This window comes from Mercenaria mercenaria, chromosome 4, assembly GCF_021730395.1.
Source record: "Mercenaria mercenaria strain notata chromosome 4, MADL_Memer_1, whole genome shotgun sequence".
In the NCBI taxonomy this organism is placed as follows: Eukaryota; Metazoa; Mollusca; class Bivalvia; order Venerida; family Veneridae; genus Mercenaria; species Mercenaria mercenaria.
The window spans coordinates 20,247,159-20,266,475 of record NC_069364.1 but is presented as its reverse complement, the minus strand read 5'-3'; the positions used below and the strand labels follow the sequence as shown (position 1 = coordinate 20,266,475).

The 19,317-nt window shown below is 34.3% G+C and overlaps 1 protein-coding gene across 1 annotated transcript in view; it reads left to right on the top strand.

The window, feature by feature from the left end:
• LOC123551132 (ankyrin repeat and protein kinase domain-containing protein 1-like) overlaps nt 1-19,317 on the top strand; it is a 217,463-nt gene that overhangs the window by 12,167 nt on the left and 185,979 nt on the right. The window contains exon 3 of the mRNA XM_053542067.1: nt 3,069-3,113. Coding sequence (XP_053398042.1) covers nt 3,069-3,113 — 45 coding nt within the window. The remainder of the gene's footprint in view (nt 1-3,068; nt 3,114-19,317) is intronic.

Sequence of the window (19,317 nt, the reverse complement as noted above, 5' to 3'; positions counted from 1 at the left end):
TACTGAATCAGACGTACATATGACAAACGCTGAGATTAAATACTTGAAAAAACGATGTTATATCTATGATAAGTAAATTGCCGTTTGATTAATTCAGATCTGCAGATGCTTTTGTTCTCATTCATATCGAGAATGCTCAAAATTTTTACATTTGTTTGTCATTAAAACCGTTCATTTAAAAGATGCATGCCGCCACATCTAAGGATGAAGTATACTATTAAACATGAATATGTGCATATCAAACAGGAATCAGATGCGGAGAATCATGAACTAAATAAATGTTACCATGGAAACAAACCACGTGACGGACTTTGAACATTAAAAAAAATACATTGACCTTTCAAAAATAAATAATTTCATTTTTCACTTTTTTTTTCTAACCAGTTCATCAGAATAATAATTGAATACTAATTCAAGTTTCGTACAAAAGGCAGAAGAGCGATACTGCGATCAGTATTCTAAGCTTTTAATTTTGTTTAAATGAATGAATATAAAAAAACAAACATATTGCGAAATCTAAAAGTAAAATGTTTGAAAGAAATTATGAAAATAATACAAGACATAAGATATAATAAATTTATAATATAATTTATGTTGATATGGTTACTTATAATTTTGAGATACGATATAATAATGCTGTTAAGTGTTTATTATTCTAGTTAGTAACCATACGCTTTTAATCCACATCAGTGCATATCAGCTAATTTATAAAATAAACACAAATAGATATTTCTAATTTATATACAACGTATGCATAGAGAGACGATGTCCCTGAAAATGGAAGCTACTGGACAGTATTAAGTCGGGTTGAAATGTGAACCAACTAGTGACCTACAGTTCCTGAAAATAAACACAAACAGATATTTCTTATTTCTATACAACATATGCATGGATAGACGATGTCCCTGAAATTGGAAGCTACTGCACAGTATTAAGTCGTGTTGAAATGTGAACCACTTGACCTACAGGCCTCTTAATTTTTCCATGTACATGAATGACCCTTAACTATTTTGAGTTGAGTGAGTAAGGGGACAAGTCATACTGACTGTTAGTACGAAGACCGATTCGTCTCAGTATTTTGTTTGTTTGTTTTGGGTTTAACGCCGTTTTTCAACAGTACTTCAGTCATGTAACGGCGGGCAGTTAACCTAGCCAGTGTTCCTGGATTCTGTACCAGTACAAACCTGTTTTCCGCAAGTAACTGCCAACTTCCCCACATGAATCAGAGGTGGAGGACTAATGATTTCAGACACAATGTCGTTTATCAAATAGTCACGGAGAACATATGCCCCGCCCGAGGATCGAACTCGCGACCCCACGATCCGTAGACCAACGCTCTACAGACTGAGCTAAGCGGGCGGGTTTCTCAATATTTTGAGAGCGATATGACCTTGCCAGTGGGCAGTAGGTAATTGCTATTTATTTTGATATCTAAGGTCAAGGTCGGTATGTAGAATGTAGGACAAAATCCCAATGGATAAAACCCCTCTGCTCAATTTGACCAAGGTGAACAATATTTCCACTTTGACGCAATCTTGAAAATATGTGATTACATTTTCTAAAGGGATGAATTGGCAATAATATTTTGACATGTTTGAAACAAATCAAACCGAGTCTGCCATTGTTTTTCTTGGTTGCATTCTTTGCTTCCAAAGGACATTTTACAAATATTTTGGATTGTTGCATCTTTGTAATGTCCTCTCTTCTGTTCTTTTTAAAAACTTTGTTAATCCCCTTAAAAGACAGGACTGGTAGTGATAAAATAGAAGAAAACCTTTTAACATGTTCTTCTTATTTAGTGGAGTTTGGGGAGGTAAATATGTCAAAAATACATAAAAGGTAAATGTTATTTCGCTTTCCTCATACCAATACCAATTGAACGACATGTGTTTCGAAACTTATCAGTGTGAATAAATCGTATCACGTTTTATACATGGACATCTTTTTTTCAATCAACAAAATTCTGGTCGCATTCGCAACGAGTCAGAATCTCACATAACAACCTCACACAATTCTTCGCTGAATTAATACCAAATAAATGACGAACATCAGTTTAAAGAAATATTAGACAAGCCAGGAAGTGATGTTTGTGCACTTTGGAAAAAGTCAAATATTCATCTTCATGATGGGCAACTAAAAGGCGTCCAGGCCACTTATTTGCCATCGATATGTCTCCATTTGACGCGTAAGAAAATAAACTTTCCAAACTACATCCGAAGTTTAGGAGTTCGAGTTTAGCTGAGTAAAGCATATAAACAAGGTTAATGATGCGTATTACAAATAATGATATTTATATTTTGCAACAGACGTGTACATTAAACATATAATAACCTGACTAATTAAGTTGTAGAAATAGTTTTTTACTACGCGTTAGCTTTTGTCCAAAACAGAAGCAAATACAAAATAAAAGAGGTTCGTCCTCTTAAATTGCTGTTCCCTATAGAAAATTTCTTCAGCGTCACGAATTCAACGACGTATATATGACAGGGACGGAGTATCTGACCTATAACTTGAGAACACAGAAATTCTAAAAAATGGAATTTGATCGTTCGAACTACATTATGTGTTGTGTGTGTTTTAAAACGAATTATCGGCTTTTACTTATATGCAAACCTCCAGAACTATTTTAGCTTGACGAAGTATATATTTCCCCTTATTATTTTTAGGTAGAAAAAATGGTAATTCCATAGGACGTTCAAAACGGCAAGAATGAAAATACTGTAGGCTCGATTTGATTGAGCCTGTTCTGACTTACAAGAATTGAAAGAAACAATCATCCTGGTTCTTGCAGAGTTGATTCTAAATATTTTTATAAATTATATAGTAAATGTGGCAAATTCAGATAGCAAACTTTAAATGGTACAACAAAAAGAAGTAATTTATTATCCTTACTTTTTCGTTGTTTATTTAAGACAGTTTAGAAGTTCGATTCGCAGGGGAGGCAGCCCCATTAAATGATATTCTATGAAAAGACAGAACTAATGCAACACTTATTCGTATTTCTTCTGTTGACATAATCATTATGTGATGTTTAGTCATGCTTGACTTTTTTTTCGTTCATATTTCAGGGAATAGAAATGAAAACACTGAAATCTACAGACAGTAGTGTTCAGGTATTTATGTTTTATTTGTCTTTTAAGGAAACTAATAGGTTCTAAGGTCAATATTTAGGAAGGCTTCTTGAATAACAACACATTTTTCGTGAGATTTTACATCACTTCATCAAGCAGTTCTTTATTTCATATACACCTTAATACTGTAATTCGACATTTTCTAGAATTATAACAATTATTTAGAGAGTTATATTCTCAATAGTAATTATATCTCAACTATACGAAATCAAAAAGGGATATTAGCATTAAAGTTAAAAAGTTACCCTTCATTAAGAACAATCCTTCCCTATTTTCCCAATTCCTAGTCTGCAGTCTTCGGGGGCACACAAATTGTATGCTATCATATAATCTAGCATGAAATGGGAGAAAGGGCACGGGGGAAGGAAAAAATATTATGTCTACTTGTGACTAATTGTGCATTTGTGCATAGGCTTACATTTGATTAAGTATTAATCAGCATTCACATTTAGAATTTTTATGTGGGGTTGAGATGTATAACCTAAAGAAAATGTATGTGTTGTGTTCATTCTACATATCAAAAAGGGAGCTGCCATACTCTTCCCACATCTCGTAGATTAATACGGCTTACCTGTTTCAAAAAACTATACTTATGTCAACTAAATTGATAATATTTTCTTACATGTTGTGTACCTTTGAACCCCAAGATTGATATTAGAGCTGGTAAGTGTTCCCATTTGATTCATTTGTATTCTGTATTGTCCTGTAATTAGTGTAACAAGAATCAAATCTCCACATTTCACGTTTCTCTGTTACTAATGTAATTGTTACTTTTTTACCTAGCCCAGAAAGTACAAAGAAGTCAGTTTATGATGTTATTTAGCATTAAATTTTTTTCTGAAAACAGGTCACATCTTATTTGGTAACGATAAGTTAATATACAAAGCAAAACTTCGCTAATAGGCATTTTAGATGGGACAAAAATAGATATGTTAGCTTTATGAAATTTGAACGACCCAGTCTGAATGAATATTAAACACTTAATTGTTTCTCGAAGTTGTTTAGCTTGACAGTGTCTGTAAAGTAGCCATGAAGCCGTGAAACATTAAAATGCCTTTCTATATGTACCGTGCCTTGGCAAAAGACTTGCAAAATGCATTATCATATACCCAATATAACAAATGGGGTATACAAAAAGTATCTTTATAGTATAAACTGACCATACTTTAATGTATAAACAGTAGGATTAACATGCACAAAATAGACTGATCATATATATTTATTGAACAACCCGTGCAAAATAAAGTGGACAACATTAACTTTTCCTACGTTTCCTGCTTCACTCCAACTTCCTAATAGGATCATAAATAACAACTTTGTAAAAATATTATAGTCAGTCCCACATAATTTTGGACCTCAATTTTGGGCTTATATGAAGAAATGGAACGGGATCACAGAATATTAAACATGCTTTTGTGAATTAAAAACGTCACCCTCTGGATTTTGGCAGCAACAATCGTCTGTTTTCCCCGTGCGACTGAATTTCATTAAAATTTTTCTATTTTGAAAATTGGAAAATCGCTATTTGTTTTTTTTTTTTTTTTTTTTGGGTCGCCATTACCAAATATTCCCTATTTTGGAGATCATCGGGAAATTTCACCTGTTATTCCTTGGGGACGGTTAACACTTATTTTTCCTCCCGTAAAACAGATCGGGTTTTAAAATAGAATTTGCAATTTAGATGTAGTCTTCAAACGAAATTTTGAAAAATACAAAAATGAAAATATTTATTAGAAAAATTTGCTTTGCGCGAAAAAATCATGCCATTAAGTATTCACTGTTAAAGTCCTTTAATCATAATTCCATTTATTCATAAAACTTTCCAATCGATGTCAGATGTAATGCAATCTTTTTAAAGTCAGAAGTTTTACAGGGATAATCAATCATACAAAAAAAAACTGTTCCTGTCTATCTGTGGCAGTGCTTCGAAGAATTTCAAGCAAATAACTAAACTATGCATATGAAACAATATCTTTAATTACAGTATGTTTCTGAATTAATGCATTATTCAAGATAAGCCTGTACAAAACAAAGCCGTCAACAGCTTAGCCTTCATTATACATTTAACAAGCTCGCCATGATACAATAACTGTTCAAACGCTGAATTCCAATTACGTGATACACTTTATGACGTCACTAAATATCTCGAGCGATCGTGCATAGGCAGCACGATATGTCGGCTCTCTTACGCATAGCTACCCAGCATTAAGTCCCGAAATTAAAGGGTGTATAGCAAATTAGCTGTCGACTGTGCGAGTCTGACTACGAGGATAAAATCTAAGTCGAAGGCGGGGATGGTTCGGGTTGCTCTAAGACCTAAATCTGAGAAAAAATATCGATTTGATACTGTAATTTAAAAGAAAACGTGTTAAAAGGGATTTTTTATCACCAACAAAAACAAACAACCTTACCGGTTACTGAACGTACGTTATATGTATTGATTTGAAATTTTGATTCATTACCTGTACCAGTAAAGTGTATATGATTGTTAGTAAGAATACCCAAAGTTATTAAGGACTGTCAAAGATCATCTAAGGTTGGATGCGCCCCATTTGTGCAGAATTTCGTCCTAACATTTATACTGTTCAAAATTCAGGATGTATTCTATTGAATTCTGATTTTATTTTTTTCGTCAAAGTATTCGAGCTTTTTGCTATTTTGTCAGGAACATGACCCTTGACGTCACTTTTCGTGCAATGCCCAGTTCAGAATGTTCTCGGCATTTTCCCTCTCCTGCTTCCAGAATGTCATATTAATGAAAAATACAAATTAATTATCCCTTTGCATGCAAACAGTACTACATAATGGTACAAAATTTTGCGAAAACAGCTTGACTCTAAAGACGTCAGAAACGCTATTGTGACGTCAGAACGGAAAACCTCACACATAGTTTATAAAAATCGGCTCGATAAAAAATGAATTCCCGTCGGATTGGCAGCGCCGTATATCATATAAGTTGAAAACAACAAAACTGGTAAAATAAATAAATAAAAATTTGTATTTTAAATGTAAGATCAAAACATCTTTATCCGAGTGAACAGCATATCAAAATAATTTCGCAAGGGAATACGGACGACCCCCCCCCCCCACCACACACCTCCCCCCACCCCACCCCCACTTCCTCAAACAACCCCCAACCCCCACGCCTGCCGCCCCTCGCAATTTGAGCGTCTTTAATTTTTTAATTGTATCTAAATTTTCATTTCATTCCGTTTAAAAATCTATGTTGATCATATTATTTTTTTAGGTTTACAATAATCTTTTTCAGAGATTTTTTTGAACAGAATCAAAGCGGGGATTTTGCACGTCTTGATGAAATTGTACATGCCATGGGATTTTGTCCGAGGGGGTGGAAACAGTCATTCTTTCGCGAATGGCAATAGTGAACAAACTCGATGAATGTAATTTTGGACACTGAAGGTTATTTACTTTCTCTATAGACTGTAAAATCCGATGATTTTTTTTTTTAGATACGAAATTATAGTGATCACAACGAGTTTGTTAATGATTATCATGTTTTTTTTTTCGCCGTATGTGTAGCTAAATGCACCAAAAAAATTTTGAAAAAAAAAAAAAAATAAAATAAATAAAAGATCAAAATACGTTTAGATACATTTCTGAATATTCAGAAACCGATTTGCGAAAATATTGAAAATTGCTAGATTACTGGATCAATTAAAATGCAAACATAAATGTAACTGTTGATTTTTTACACGACGACAAGACTGTCTTCTTTCGCAGTAGGTGGTAAGATAAGATAGATCTTCGTAGAACAACGACACTCTGTCACCGGAAATTCTACGTAGCTGGAGGCGGTAAAATTCTTTTTTAGTTAGTCCTAGGGCATGTCATGCCGAGAGTATAGAGGGCAATAAGTTACTCTTGTCTAACCGTTTCATGTTAAGATGCATGATTTCGAATCCTTTGAAACTTCCGCAAAACCAAGTGCATATGTCAGTGAAAAGTTGTTTTAGTAAAAGCGAGAAAAACGTTTTGGAATGTGTTACAGAAATGTATGGCTTTTCTTTAAAGAATTATATAAACTTTATATAACCTGGTGTTTCTCAATAATGTAAATATGTAAACATAAATTAATACATTACTTAGTTCGCTAGCTAATTAAAGAAGAAAGATAGAGAGATAAATCTCACTCGATCTTTAATTTGCCTATGTATAGTAATTGGGAAAATAATTATGAGTTTGTTAAAGTGTCATGTATTAGACGCGTTAATTGATATTGCTCGTAGTAATTTGTTATCTAATATTTTAACATTTAGCCTCCTGGACGTAAGTGATTCTACATTTGCCACCAATGCAGATCAAGATCTGCCTGCACATCCATGCAGTTTGTTCATGATCTGCACTGTTCGTCTTTCAGTCAGTATCTTTTTATTAAGCACTATGTTACATCATTTTATGACTTCACGTTTTCGTTGCTAAATGGTCAATTTAATTAATTATTAATCAGGGTGCCAAAGATTTGTTCTAATCTACCGGTATTAAAGTTTGGCTGATATAAAAGAAAAATAACGGATGAGGGTTCTGAAATATGAAATTCTTCATGTTCAAAGTTTAATCTTAATACATCAAACTTCTTTTAGCTTATACATGGGTTTTAAATATATAATGACAACTTTTAAAATGAATCACAGGGCAATAGTTTTGACGACAAACTTGACCTTTTAGTAAGTGTATAGTATTTCATAAATTCTAATCAATACATTACGCTATAAAGCCCATGAGACTGTGTGCATCTCTTCATGTTATCATTTAAATTAAATTAAAGACCTTAAATAAGTTGTTAATATCAGTATTGATTCATCTTGGTATTATCAGGAAGGTCTAATACGTATCAATTGTTCCAAGTATTATTATGTGAACGAAGAATGGTGTGAAAACACGAACAAATTAACAGTAGGTTTTCATTTACCATGATTCATTTCTTCAAAGTAAACAGTATAATAACGATTTAAGTGAATATAAAAAATTCTTCTAAGTGTGACAGATCATGAAACTAACATTATCGCATACCAGAGGTCTACCATAGTTCCTCGGGATGTTTACGAACCTCTGATGGATGGAAATGGAAAGTTAGGGGAAAAAGAGCGAGAAGGACGCTTATTTTTTGCTTATTATGTTCCAGCTATTCCAAACCCGTTATGAAATCATTTCCCAAACTAACAATATGAGACCGATGATGACCCTATCTGCAAAATCACCTCCCAACTTATCTGCTTCTTATCAGCGATTATGTAATTGTAATTAACAGAAGTGCAATTAGCACAGCAGGGAGTCCCGCTAGACCATGAAAAGTGTGTGCAATGGAATAGAAAGTAATTAATTTTCCTTCAGTGAATGTAGAAGGAATAAATGATGATAAATACATAATAATATAAAATAATGATTTATGAAAATAATACGAATAATACGAATAAACTAAAGGTAAGGTGAAAACCCGATCATTCGGTTTTATTGACATACAATACCTGAAATTATCCTAATAATGAAAACGGTATTACCAGTTAAAGTTATCATTTATATACATTTTATTGCAAAAAAGGTAAATGATAAATGTCATAAACATGCAGTCTTTGTTACAAGAATTTAACATAATGAGAAAGAATCAACAATATCTATATATGGATTTTTTGTTTCATAAAGTAATGCTCCATTTTATAATACTAAAATGCACACGGCTTGTTCTGTCTAAAATGTAAATATTACATTATTCTGAAAGCAGTAAAACAATTAGGGTTGTAAATGTCACGTTTCTTTCCAAATTCAATTTCAGTTTGCGCACATCTCAAGCAAATGATCAACCATGAGATTATGATATACATTCAATCCCAATAAAATTGACAAGACTGAATTGAATTTATTTTCAATAATTATAACACAGACACCAGAAAACACTCGAGACATTCTCAACATGCTTTTCTTACTAAATGAATGGGCACATTTGTAATGATCTTTTAAAAAAGTAAATTAAAAAGGTATGGTATCGAAACACAATTTATCCTTTTTTACTTGATAATATCATAACATTCATTATTAAATCAATGAAATGAAATGTAATAAAACTTTTGAAACAAATAAAGCACATATTTTATATATTCGAGATCCGTCCATAAATCATATTTCACTTTTATTTTGTAAACAGTTAGCTTGCATAAAACTGACCGGTTGCCAAACGCCCGATCGCTCCACCTCTTTGATCACGTGGTCTGGAAATGCGAAGTCAACCCCCTACCGTGGTCATTGGACCAAAACTGCTGCTAACCTGTCATTGGACCAAAACTAAAAAGGCGGGCACTGACTCCCATCATCTAATGAGAGTCTTGAAATTGTCACAGTAGGCGTAATTAACAGTAATTGTATTTTATTACTTTGCGCATGATTTATCAGATACGGCAGGTTTTGATATTCCTAGTTTTCAATAATTTTGATATATATTTATACAAGCCTCTCGCAAGTGACCTCGGGACGGATATTTCGACCCGATTCGTAAACATATTATTATTATTATTGTTGTTGTTGTTTTCATTGTTGTTTATGTCGTTTATGTTAACTTAACTTCCGTGATTGTGTTTCAGTTTCACCAGTATATAAGATAATTTTTAGCCAAAATCTGGAGGTCAGTGCCTTTAATATGACGTTCTGGTACCTTTACACCTTTACAGTTTGGACGAGTCGTATATATGATAAGATCTGAGAAATGCGCCACCCCCACTCTTAATAATTAGAATGATAAAATCTCTTTAAAATTCAAAACCAATTTATAAAATTATTATTTGTACGACTGAGACCTTCAATAAACTCGAGGTCCACAATTTTTACCGTTTTTACATAAGGTTTATTCATTACATGCTCGCCTTTCATTGTGAGCCGGACCTTGTGTCAAGTTAGAATTTTGCTGATAAGACATGATTACTAAAATATACACTTTCAGAAACAAAAAAGAAATATCTTGACACCAGGCCCGGCACATAATTATGGTATTTCCACTTTTCTTCGCAATTTTGGTCGTACTTTCCTTTCAGAGAAGCTCATCAATCAGATACACGGGAGTTTGTTTTAATCATGAGGGTGATGACTTAAAGTTGCTTTTTATAAGAAAATCTAATGTTTAGATCCAAGTTTAATGCAAACGTGAATCTGAAAGTAAACATTCTGCTGATCAGTTACATGTTTTACTGGAGAACAAACTGTAGATCTATCAACGTTGATTTTGTTCAAGTGGAATTTTTAAAAAAATAATGTTAAATTAGACCTTTGTTTAGAGAGTTCATTGTTGTTGTTTACATAAGTATAACTGATGTGCAACGCAACTTGTAAACAGTTGATTTATGTAACACTTATGACCCTCTGTGACGCAATCGGTACGCACAACGGTTCATAATATTCTTTTTTGCTTGGTGTCAGTGGATGCGAGATCGACTCCTGACAAATCCCGTAAACTCTTGTTCTGTCAATGACGGCAGAACGTACTATTTTGATGATGAACATTTTTAATGGTTGATTTTCAAACCATATTTAGAATTTTTAGCCAGCGTTCAAATATTTTAAACCATTTGTCCGCGTTATTTCTATATTAAATTAGAACCAAGTCAAATTATACATTTACTGTATGTCCGTAATAAGTTATAAACATGTGTTTTTGTACTTCTTTTATTTAACGTAGATGTTCACGTATGAAAAAGCGTAAGTCAACAACTCCGAACCCAAATACAGAGAATTTTTAAGAGCTGTCAACTTCTGATCCAATCAATCATCCCTTCAACTGTCTAGTTGTGTGGCAGCAAAATGCCCCTGATGGAGATTTCGTGTAAGCACAAAATTACTCGGTACTTAACGTAATTTTCGATAAGTGCTTATCTTTGAACTTTTGAATCAATGTTATGTAATGTTTCATATTTTACAAACATAAATTGAAATATGGTTTTGGCTCAGAGATATTTTCGCATCAGTTTTAAAATACTCCCTTTCAATCGTAGGCCTACGTATAAATAAACTCAACCCGTTTAGGGTTAAAGTAGCAATATTTACATTCGCCCGATTCTTTTTCTAATGAAAAAGTTGGTATCTACAATTATCTACATTGATTACTTGTATGCCAAAATGACGACTAGGTTACACGATCGAACCAAAATGTACTGGAGGGCTTGTAATACACCCCACAAAACCAAAAAAAAAAAAAATAAAAAAATGTAAATTAACATTCTCAGTATGGTATTGAGGACCAATTACACACAAACTACATACTGTTGTAATCTAAAATCATAAAAAAATATACATGTGAATCATATAATAGTATCTCGGCGCCTTCCTTGCTTTGGCACTGCTACCTTGTTTGTATGGAATCACGGAGGTGACGTCAACGTAAACAAAAGGCTTACAATCGACGTACACCCGCCAAAATATGTGTACATACTTTCTATTTAAAAAGAACCGCTCCACTTACAGAAAGCTAAAGGTTTCCACGAGAAAACTTGAGAAAAAATTCAAAAATTAAATAAAGGGAGGTAATAAATCAATGATGTATATTGATTATTTATTTGACCTAATTCAATTTATTTGGAAACATCTTAAATATTATTAAATATAATAATTATAATAGGAAAAGCAAAAGTTACAGGAAAAAGTAAGATAAAAGAAACCTGTATGCTTGTGTCGGTAAAACTGGTATAAAAAAAAATGCTTATTAAAAATAATACTAGCGTTAAAAACTCTTACCATGTTACGGAGAGGGTGACAACTTTAATTCTGCTACATGCGGCAGCTTAAAATTGTTCAACGCTTAATACAATAGCATCAAATATTTTTATGCAAATAAGGATTGCTTAATATTAAAAACATGGAAACAATTCTTTAGTGTATGTGGACAACAAAGACGATACGGATGTTATCGTCTCGGGGATTTTAATCACCGGCGCTTTGCGCCGTGGGTAAATCTATTATGACACTAAATGTAAGCGAAGTTTCATTTTCTTTTGAGTGGCAAATAGTTTCTTTGTAAGCGGGTATATATAAAAGATAAATACCCATGCATATCGCCAGTATGAATATTGAAATATTCTAAGCAAATAGAATAATTCCACAATGATAGAATATATTTGCCTACTCTAATTTCCGCTCTATAGTTCTGTCGCCTAGTGTGAAATGTTAACATAACTTTGGAATCATAACCATATTTCATAAGAAACTTGGGGCCATCAAACTATTCATATCAATATTAAAGCGATGACCACTAGAAAATCAGGGGCGAGGCTGTCAGAAAAGTAAATAAACGATTATGTACTCCTGTTGCAACATTCATCTTAATATCATATTAGTATTCTTGTCTCAGTCAGGAAATATTCTAAAATCTCATAAGACATTTTACTCGCTTTTCTCTCAATGAATATTGCAGTACTTTTAAAAGATGCACTACTGCCTCCTAGCCAAGGTCAGTTTGCAATAAAAATGTTATAATCTGGCAACAAGTAAGAATATCCTAGAATATTAAAACATTCTTAATAAATACAAGTATTCTGTTTTTAATCCATATCCTACACATTAAGTATGAAAGACAATATTGTTATAATTTGGCGTTTATTTCAGCAAGGATATCCACATATATTATCGTCGATTCTCGTGCAGTAATTAAGTTGCCCCTTTAAACTAACTGTCATTTTTTTTTGTGCTAAGCGGCTACACCGTATTAAATTTGTGTTGTGCATTACTGTTGTTTCACATATGCCTTTTATCCATTTATAAATGTTGATGCCTGTTTATTTGTATATGATACTGTTTAGAGAAGAGCTAAAATTATGGTTGGCAGATTGCACAAAATTAAGGTTCGCAAATTTATTGTAAAATTTATATAGATTCATGTTTCGCACCAGGTTTTCTATGTACGCAAATAAAGGGAAAACGAGTCTGAGCGAAATCTGCCGGCTCCTCTTATTTTCTAGTAGCCGTACGTCTACCAATTATTGAATCTTAACAGAACTACCACCAGCAGTGTTTTAATTTCCCGTTTGTCGAAGACCCGTGAGGCATGCGATATCCGTCGTCCGTCGGACCTTCACCGTGAATAACTGTCGTTTTCAGTTCCTTTTACTGTTCTCATAAAAATCAAATAAACCATGGTATAAATTATCAACATCAAGTTTCTTTAGACAACAACGAATAACGTACCATTAGTTAATATTACCAAGTCTCATAGGCATGGCACATCTGAGTTTGACCACCCGAGGAAGATCTGATCTTACTTATCGCACTGTTGGTTCGTGCAAGACTTTTAATTACCTACGTTCCTGTCTTGACTATATATTTTTCCGGCTGAATTATTCGTTAAAATCACTGCTATTCAAAATGTGTCCAGTGCTTTGAGAAACCCCCTAGAAATTGGTCAAAATACGTATACATGTACGTAGTCGTGTACATTTCTATTTACGCCGAAAAGGTCTACTATTTGACGTCACCGGAGTGCACGCTGTTTTAGACAAGGCTTTTTTTCCTAGGGAAAGACAGGAATATCTATCCCTGGCATGTGCTTGGACAAAGGTATACTTTCCCCGATAGGTAGACAAGAATTACATCATCAGCATTTAATTGAAATCTGAATGGAAAAATGCACATATTAACTATAGGGTACGGAATCCGGTTAGTGCCACACTGAATGTCATGTGTCGCCCTTTGAGGGCAGGACGCACGACACTGCGACGCGACGGACGACAATGTGCAACGACACACGACATTTTTACATTTGAATGTCTAATTGTCGCGCTAGGTTTTGGCAAAAAATATTGTAGCAAAAATTGAGTGTCGTTGTTCATTGTCGAGTGTCATGTCGTGTGTTGCGTAGAATGTCGTATGTCGTGTCGTGTGTCGCGTTGAGTTGTCGTGTGTCACACTTAGAACGCGACACACGACATTCAACGCAAGTGTCGCGGAATAATTGCATGTCGAGGTAATTTATTTAGGGCGACACATGACAATCAACGCGACACACAACACGACGCACGACATTGCAACTTGACGGATGACAATGTACAACGACACACAGCGTTTTAACATTTGAATGTGTCATTGTCACTTTAGGTTTTGACAAAAAATGTGGCAGTAAAAATTGCGTGCCGTTGTTCATTGTCGAGTATCGTGTCTTGTGTCGTGTTGAATGTTGTGTGTCATGTCGTGTGTCGCGTTGATTGTCGTGTGTCACCCTAAAAACATGACACACGACATTCAACGAGACACACGACAATGTACAACGACACTCGACATCATATCGCGCTAATGTCGTGAAATTGTGACTGTCGACTTAAATTGCTAAACCATGACACACGACATTCAACGCGACACACGACAACGAGCAATAACACACGACAGTCTTATCGCGCAAATATCGCGGAATTGTCGCATGTCGAGGTAATTTAGGTCAAATGCTGTTGATATTATTTCATCATGTCATATTTTAAGGGTTATGACGTTCTATGTGTGTGTTTTTCGCAAGACTTGAGTTTCACTTGAAATGTGTGGTATTTCTATCTAAAACAGTACATGATGGCGCCATTTACCGGGAGGTTGAACCACTATATGCAGCCCGTCTGGGCGTACCAGATGATAGCACTGGTATTGGCAATAGGGGAAAAACGACCTCGGGGGTGGGGGGTGCGGTCATGGCTGTTTGTTACAATAAGGCTGTAAATATTATCATTGTTCATTTATGATATTGTTGTAATAACTATTATTTTTTATTATTATGTACAACGCCATTGAAAATATCATTTATAAAAAAGGCGTTTAATCAAATTCTTCAGTTTCAGTTTTGTGATTGGATATGTCATGTTTTGTTATTTTCTTACATATCTGCGATGTGTCACATGTTTAATTGTAAAGTGCCTTTGAACGTATATTACGTAATAGTTATAGTATGTGTGAGAGTGTGTTACCAGGATATATCAGAGCTAGGGGTACATCGAGGGTATTTTTCTCTGCACATATCGTCGAGGCCGGTAGGCCGAGACAGATATGTGAAGAGAAAAATAACGAGATGTACCCCTAGCTCTGATATATCCTGGTAACACACGAGCATTACATATTATAACTGTTTTATCGCATAGTTTATCATTAAAATGTATATATTATTTTCATTTAAATTTGTTTATTATTATTTTTACTATTTTGATTCCCTTTCTGCGCCTCGCTGACTGAAACACTAAAACTTCTGTTTTAGAAAATGTGTTCCCCAGATAAAAGTACCCAACCAATTTCTGCATATGTTTTAAATCTTTGCATTTCATTGGCCAGACATATTGTAAAACTTGTTGTTTTGTTTGTAAAAAAAATCAAAGAAAAAGAAAAATTTGAGAAATCTCAGAATTTCATATATTTCATGTATTTCTGAATTTGGCAATAACTATCAAGTTTTTGAAATATTCTAGTTTATTTATTCTTTTACTTTATAAATGTAGGTGTTTGTGACAATTCTTTCTCTGTGAATTGTAAATTGAAGCTAAAATCATCTTTTCTTTGAAAGGAAAAAATTATACTCCCTTGATAGGACCTCAATAGAGAAAAAGTGTTCCGATATATATCGGAACAGTTTTACTGTGCTGATATATATCGGAACACTTTTTTTCTTATGAAACTCCATAGAGATTTCCGTGTTGATATATATCGCAACAGTTTTGTAAGATATCAGCACAGTTTTGTAGTAATAATGTGTGTTACTATGTATAACATGCTGCAAAGATCAAAGGAAAATTGCCGCACTATGCGATAAATATGAAAAGGGCGCTCAACAAATCTGGTATAATAATAATAATAATAATATATGTTTTTTTTTCAAAAATCAGTCATTTTCAATGAAATATTACACAAAGGTACATTAAGATATCGTAATAAAAGCTACAGACATTTGTAGAACTAATCAAGAGCTATTTCATAAAGGTATAGTGCAAGGCTCAAACCCGACCCTTAGGGTCGCCTCAGGCTTCAATATGGGTGCCAAGATGTCAAAAAGGGGAAAAAATGCACGAAAATACACCTTGTTTTTCTTTCTAAAAATATTTTACATCAACTTAGGCTCTAAAGTAACACGCTTTGGTGAATATCAATTATTTCTATTTTTGTCCGTCTGTACCATCTGTAGACTAGCTATAGGGACCGTAAAGCGCTAATCTTGGTCGCATTTTTTTCGAAAAATTCACCAATTATATTTTACTATAAAAGCGTTAAAAGTAAGATATCAAACTGAAATTTCTTTTCGATGTTTCTCATTACAGAGCTGATGCAGCCATTTTGCGCATGCCTGGAATGATTATCAATAGGAGCGCACGGCAAAATTGCGCAATTTTTTTTGCATGTCCGCACGCATTAGTGTATAATTTTCATACATTTAAGATATTTTTCGTTCATATTTAGTTAATCCGGTATATACCAGAGTCTGTAATATATATCACGGGCGCACCAGCTCTGTTTTTAGTCACAGCCATTTCTTTTAATTAGTAGTTGGAAATATTGTCTAATCGAATATAAAAAACCGTTTTCTTCATCGACGGGAACATTTTGCTGAACTTTGCCATTTTTGGCCTAAAATAAAAGCTGTAAAATAAGGAAAAAGACTAATTAGTGCTTATAAAATATTTACTTTGGGTAAATAACAGCAAATAAAAACTTATTATGATAGAAAATGACAAACTCTGAAAATTTGTGACAAAAAGACAACACTGATTCATCGTTCAGTATGTAATCTAGGATAAAAACTGTATTTCCGTACTTTTCTGTACGGAAAAAGTCCGTGTTTTTCATTAACCTCAAATAATTGTAGAATGTTGGAAACACAAGACATTTTAATGAAATAACTTTTATAAATTAAATCTTAATATTGTCTAAACAGATATTTAGTTTGTGTGTTTTTACCACCGACAGTTTCGTCGGAGGACCGTCTCAAAATATATCATTTTTCGTGAAAAGAATGCAGTCTTCATATATCAAATAGAGGGATGGGCCTTGTCGGAGGAGTCATTTTTTCATAATCTTAGGTTCGATTTTAAAACATGATACCTTGTTGTAACTGGCAAGCCAGTACCTTGAGAAAATAGGCCACGTCAGGTTCGAACCCGGTCGGCTAGGGGGTCAAGGTCATAGGTCAAAATCCGGTAATACTCTCCATATATGAACTGTTCAGAGCAGTCAAGACAGTCCTGAAAACTCAAGCACTACCTTCACTGAGTCCAATGATACCATTGGAGCAATTCTCACGGCTCACCGGGTCGGGCCAGCTACTGCATATAACAAGTTAGGTCAATTTCTGATACCTGTCATGAACTCTGATGGCACTATATGGACTTGTAAGTAGCTTAAATGTAAAGCTAAGACATCTACAAACATATTTTTATATGGTATAGGTACCTGGGGTGTAGAGACTCGAACAAGGGTCAAAATCTTACATAGTGTCATTATCAGCTGAAATTCAGTATTTATAAATTACAATACCGTACCTTCATGTATTAACTGCCCTGACACCTATGGCTCACCCAGCTTTATGAACATGGTCTTAATCTGTAGCCAGGACCCGTACCTTGTCGACCACGTGTAAAAGCGGTACAAGTTTAGGTCAAAATGGACCCAACTGGGTCGAAAACCTTCCAGACATGGTCAAAACAGCCGTTTCGAACCCTACCTTGTAGCCGTATATGACCTGCCCTGACCTCAAGGGCTTCTCCGAGATACTTTAACATGGTCTCAATCAATAGCCAAGACCCCCACCTACATGAAAATGTATGATATAGGTATATCAATTTGGAATAGGGGCTCGAACCCTGTCGAAAACCTATTAGATATTGTCAAAATAGGAACTTAGAAGACCAAATGGTAAATTTACATGTCCCGCCCTGACCCCCACGGGCATCCAATGTACTTGGACGTGATCTCAATTGAAAGCTGGGACGAGTATCTACACGGCCATGCATCATACGGGTATATATGTATATACATGTGGGGAAGTTAGCAGTTACTTGCGGAGAACAGATTTATTAAAAAGAAGATAGATATTTAATAGATTTCCTAAAGTTTTTTTAGTCTATAGATTGTTTATAATATAGTTCGTAAAATTAAAGGGAGGTAATTACATTTACAGTATCTGTATAATTTTTATCTTAAGATTGATTTAATAATTTCAGAATAGTAAATTATTTTAAATAAAACAACAATTTTAACAATTTTACACAGACTGTAATATATTGTCTTAATTTTTAACCTTAAAGATTGTAAGGTGGAGCCTAATATATAAAGGAAAACTGCCACATTTGGGGTCTATACTCTACATAGCGAAAGCTATGCTGTGCCTGAAAGGGCGGATTGTCGGACCGTTATTAAACTTAAATATGGAATGGAGGTTAGCACATTTTGATTCACGTGCGGGGCGTATGTTCCCGTGACTATTTAATTAACGACATTGTGTCGGAAATCAATAGTCCTTCACCTCTGATTCATGTGGGGAAGTTGGCAGTTACTTGCGGAGAAGAGGTGTATACTGGGACAGAATCCAGGAACATTGGTTAGGTTAACTGTTCGCCGTTACATGACTGAAATACTGTTGGAAAACGGCGTTAAACCCAAGAGAAGAAGAACTTTAAAATCAATCGACTTTGAATTAATGATCTGTATTTATGATAGTCAACGTTTATTTGACGCCCTATAGTTAGTATAACGCTATGGTAACGTAATGTTATATATGACGTAAAAGCTAAAAAGTTGTAAAACAGAGTTGTTTTTTTTATTATTAATTGAACTGTAATGTAGTCTAGTATTTAGAGCCATTTACCAAAGTAGTGAAGGCATATGTTAGCTTCAATCGATGCTTGGCTATTTCGAAGAATTCTAAGTAATATTCCCCCGCCGATGAAATCGGGAGGGGGGTATTGAAATGGCGTTGTCCGTCCGTCACGCCCGTGCGTGCGTGCGTCCGTCCGCAGCCATTTCTCAGCACCTAGCTGGTAGAATTTCATGAAACTTGAAATAAACATGAACCAACATACTGCGATGATGCCCGTCAAGTTTTTTTTCTTTTTGATTGGTCAATTTACCGTAGAGTTATTGCCCTTGATTTAATGAAAAATGCCCAAAAATGTCCGTCCGCAACCATTTCTCAGTAACTATCAGGTAGAATTTCATAAAACTTGAAATAAACATGCAC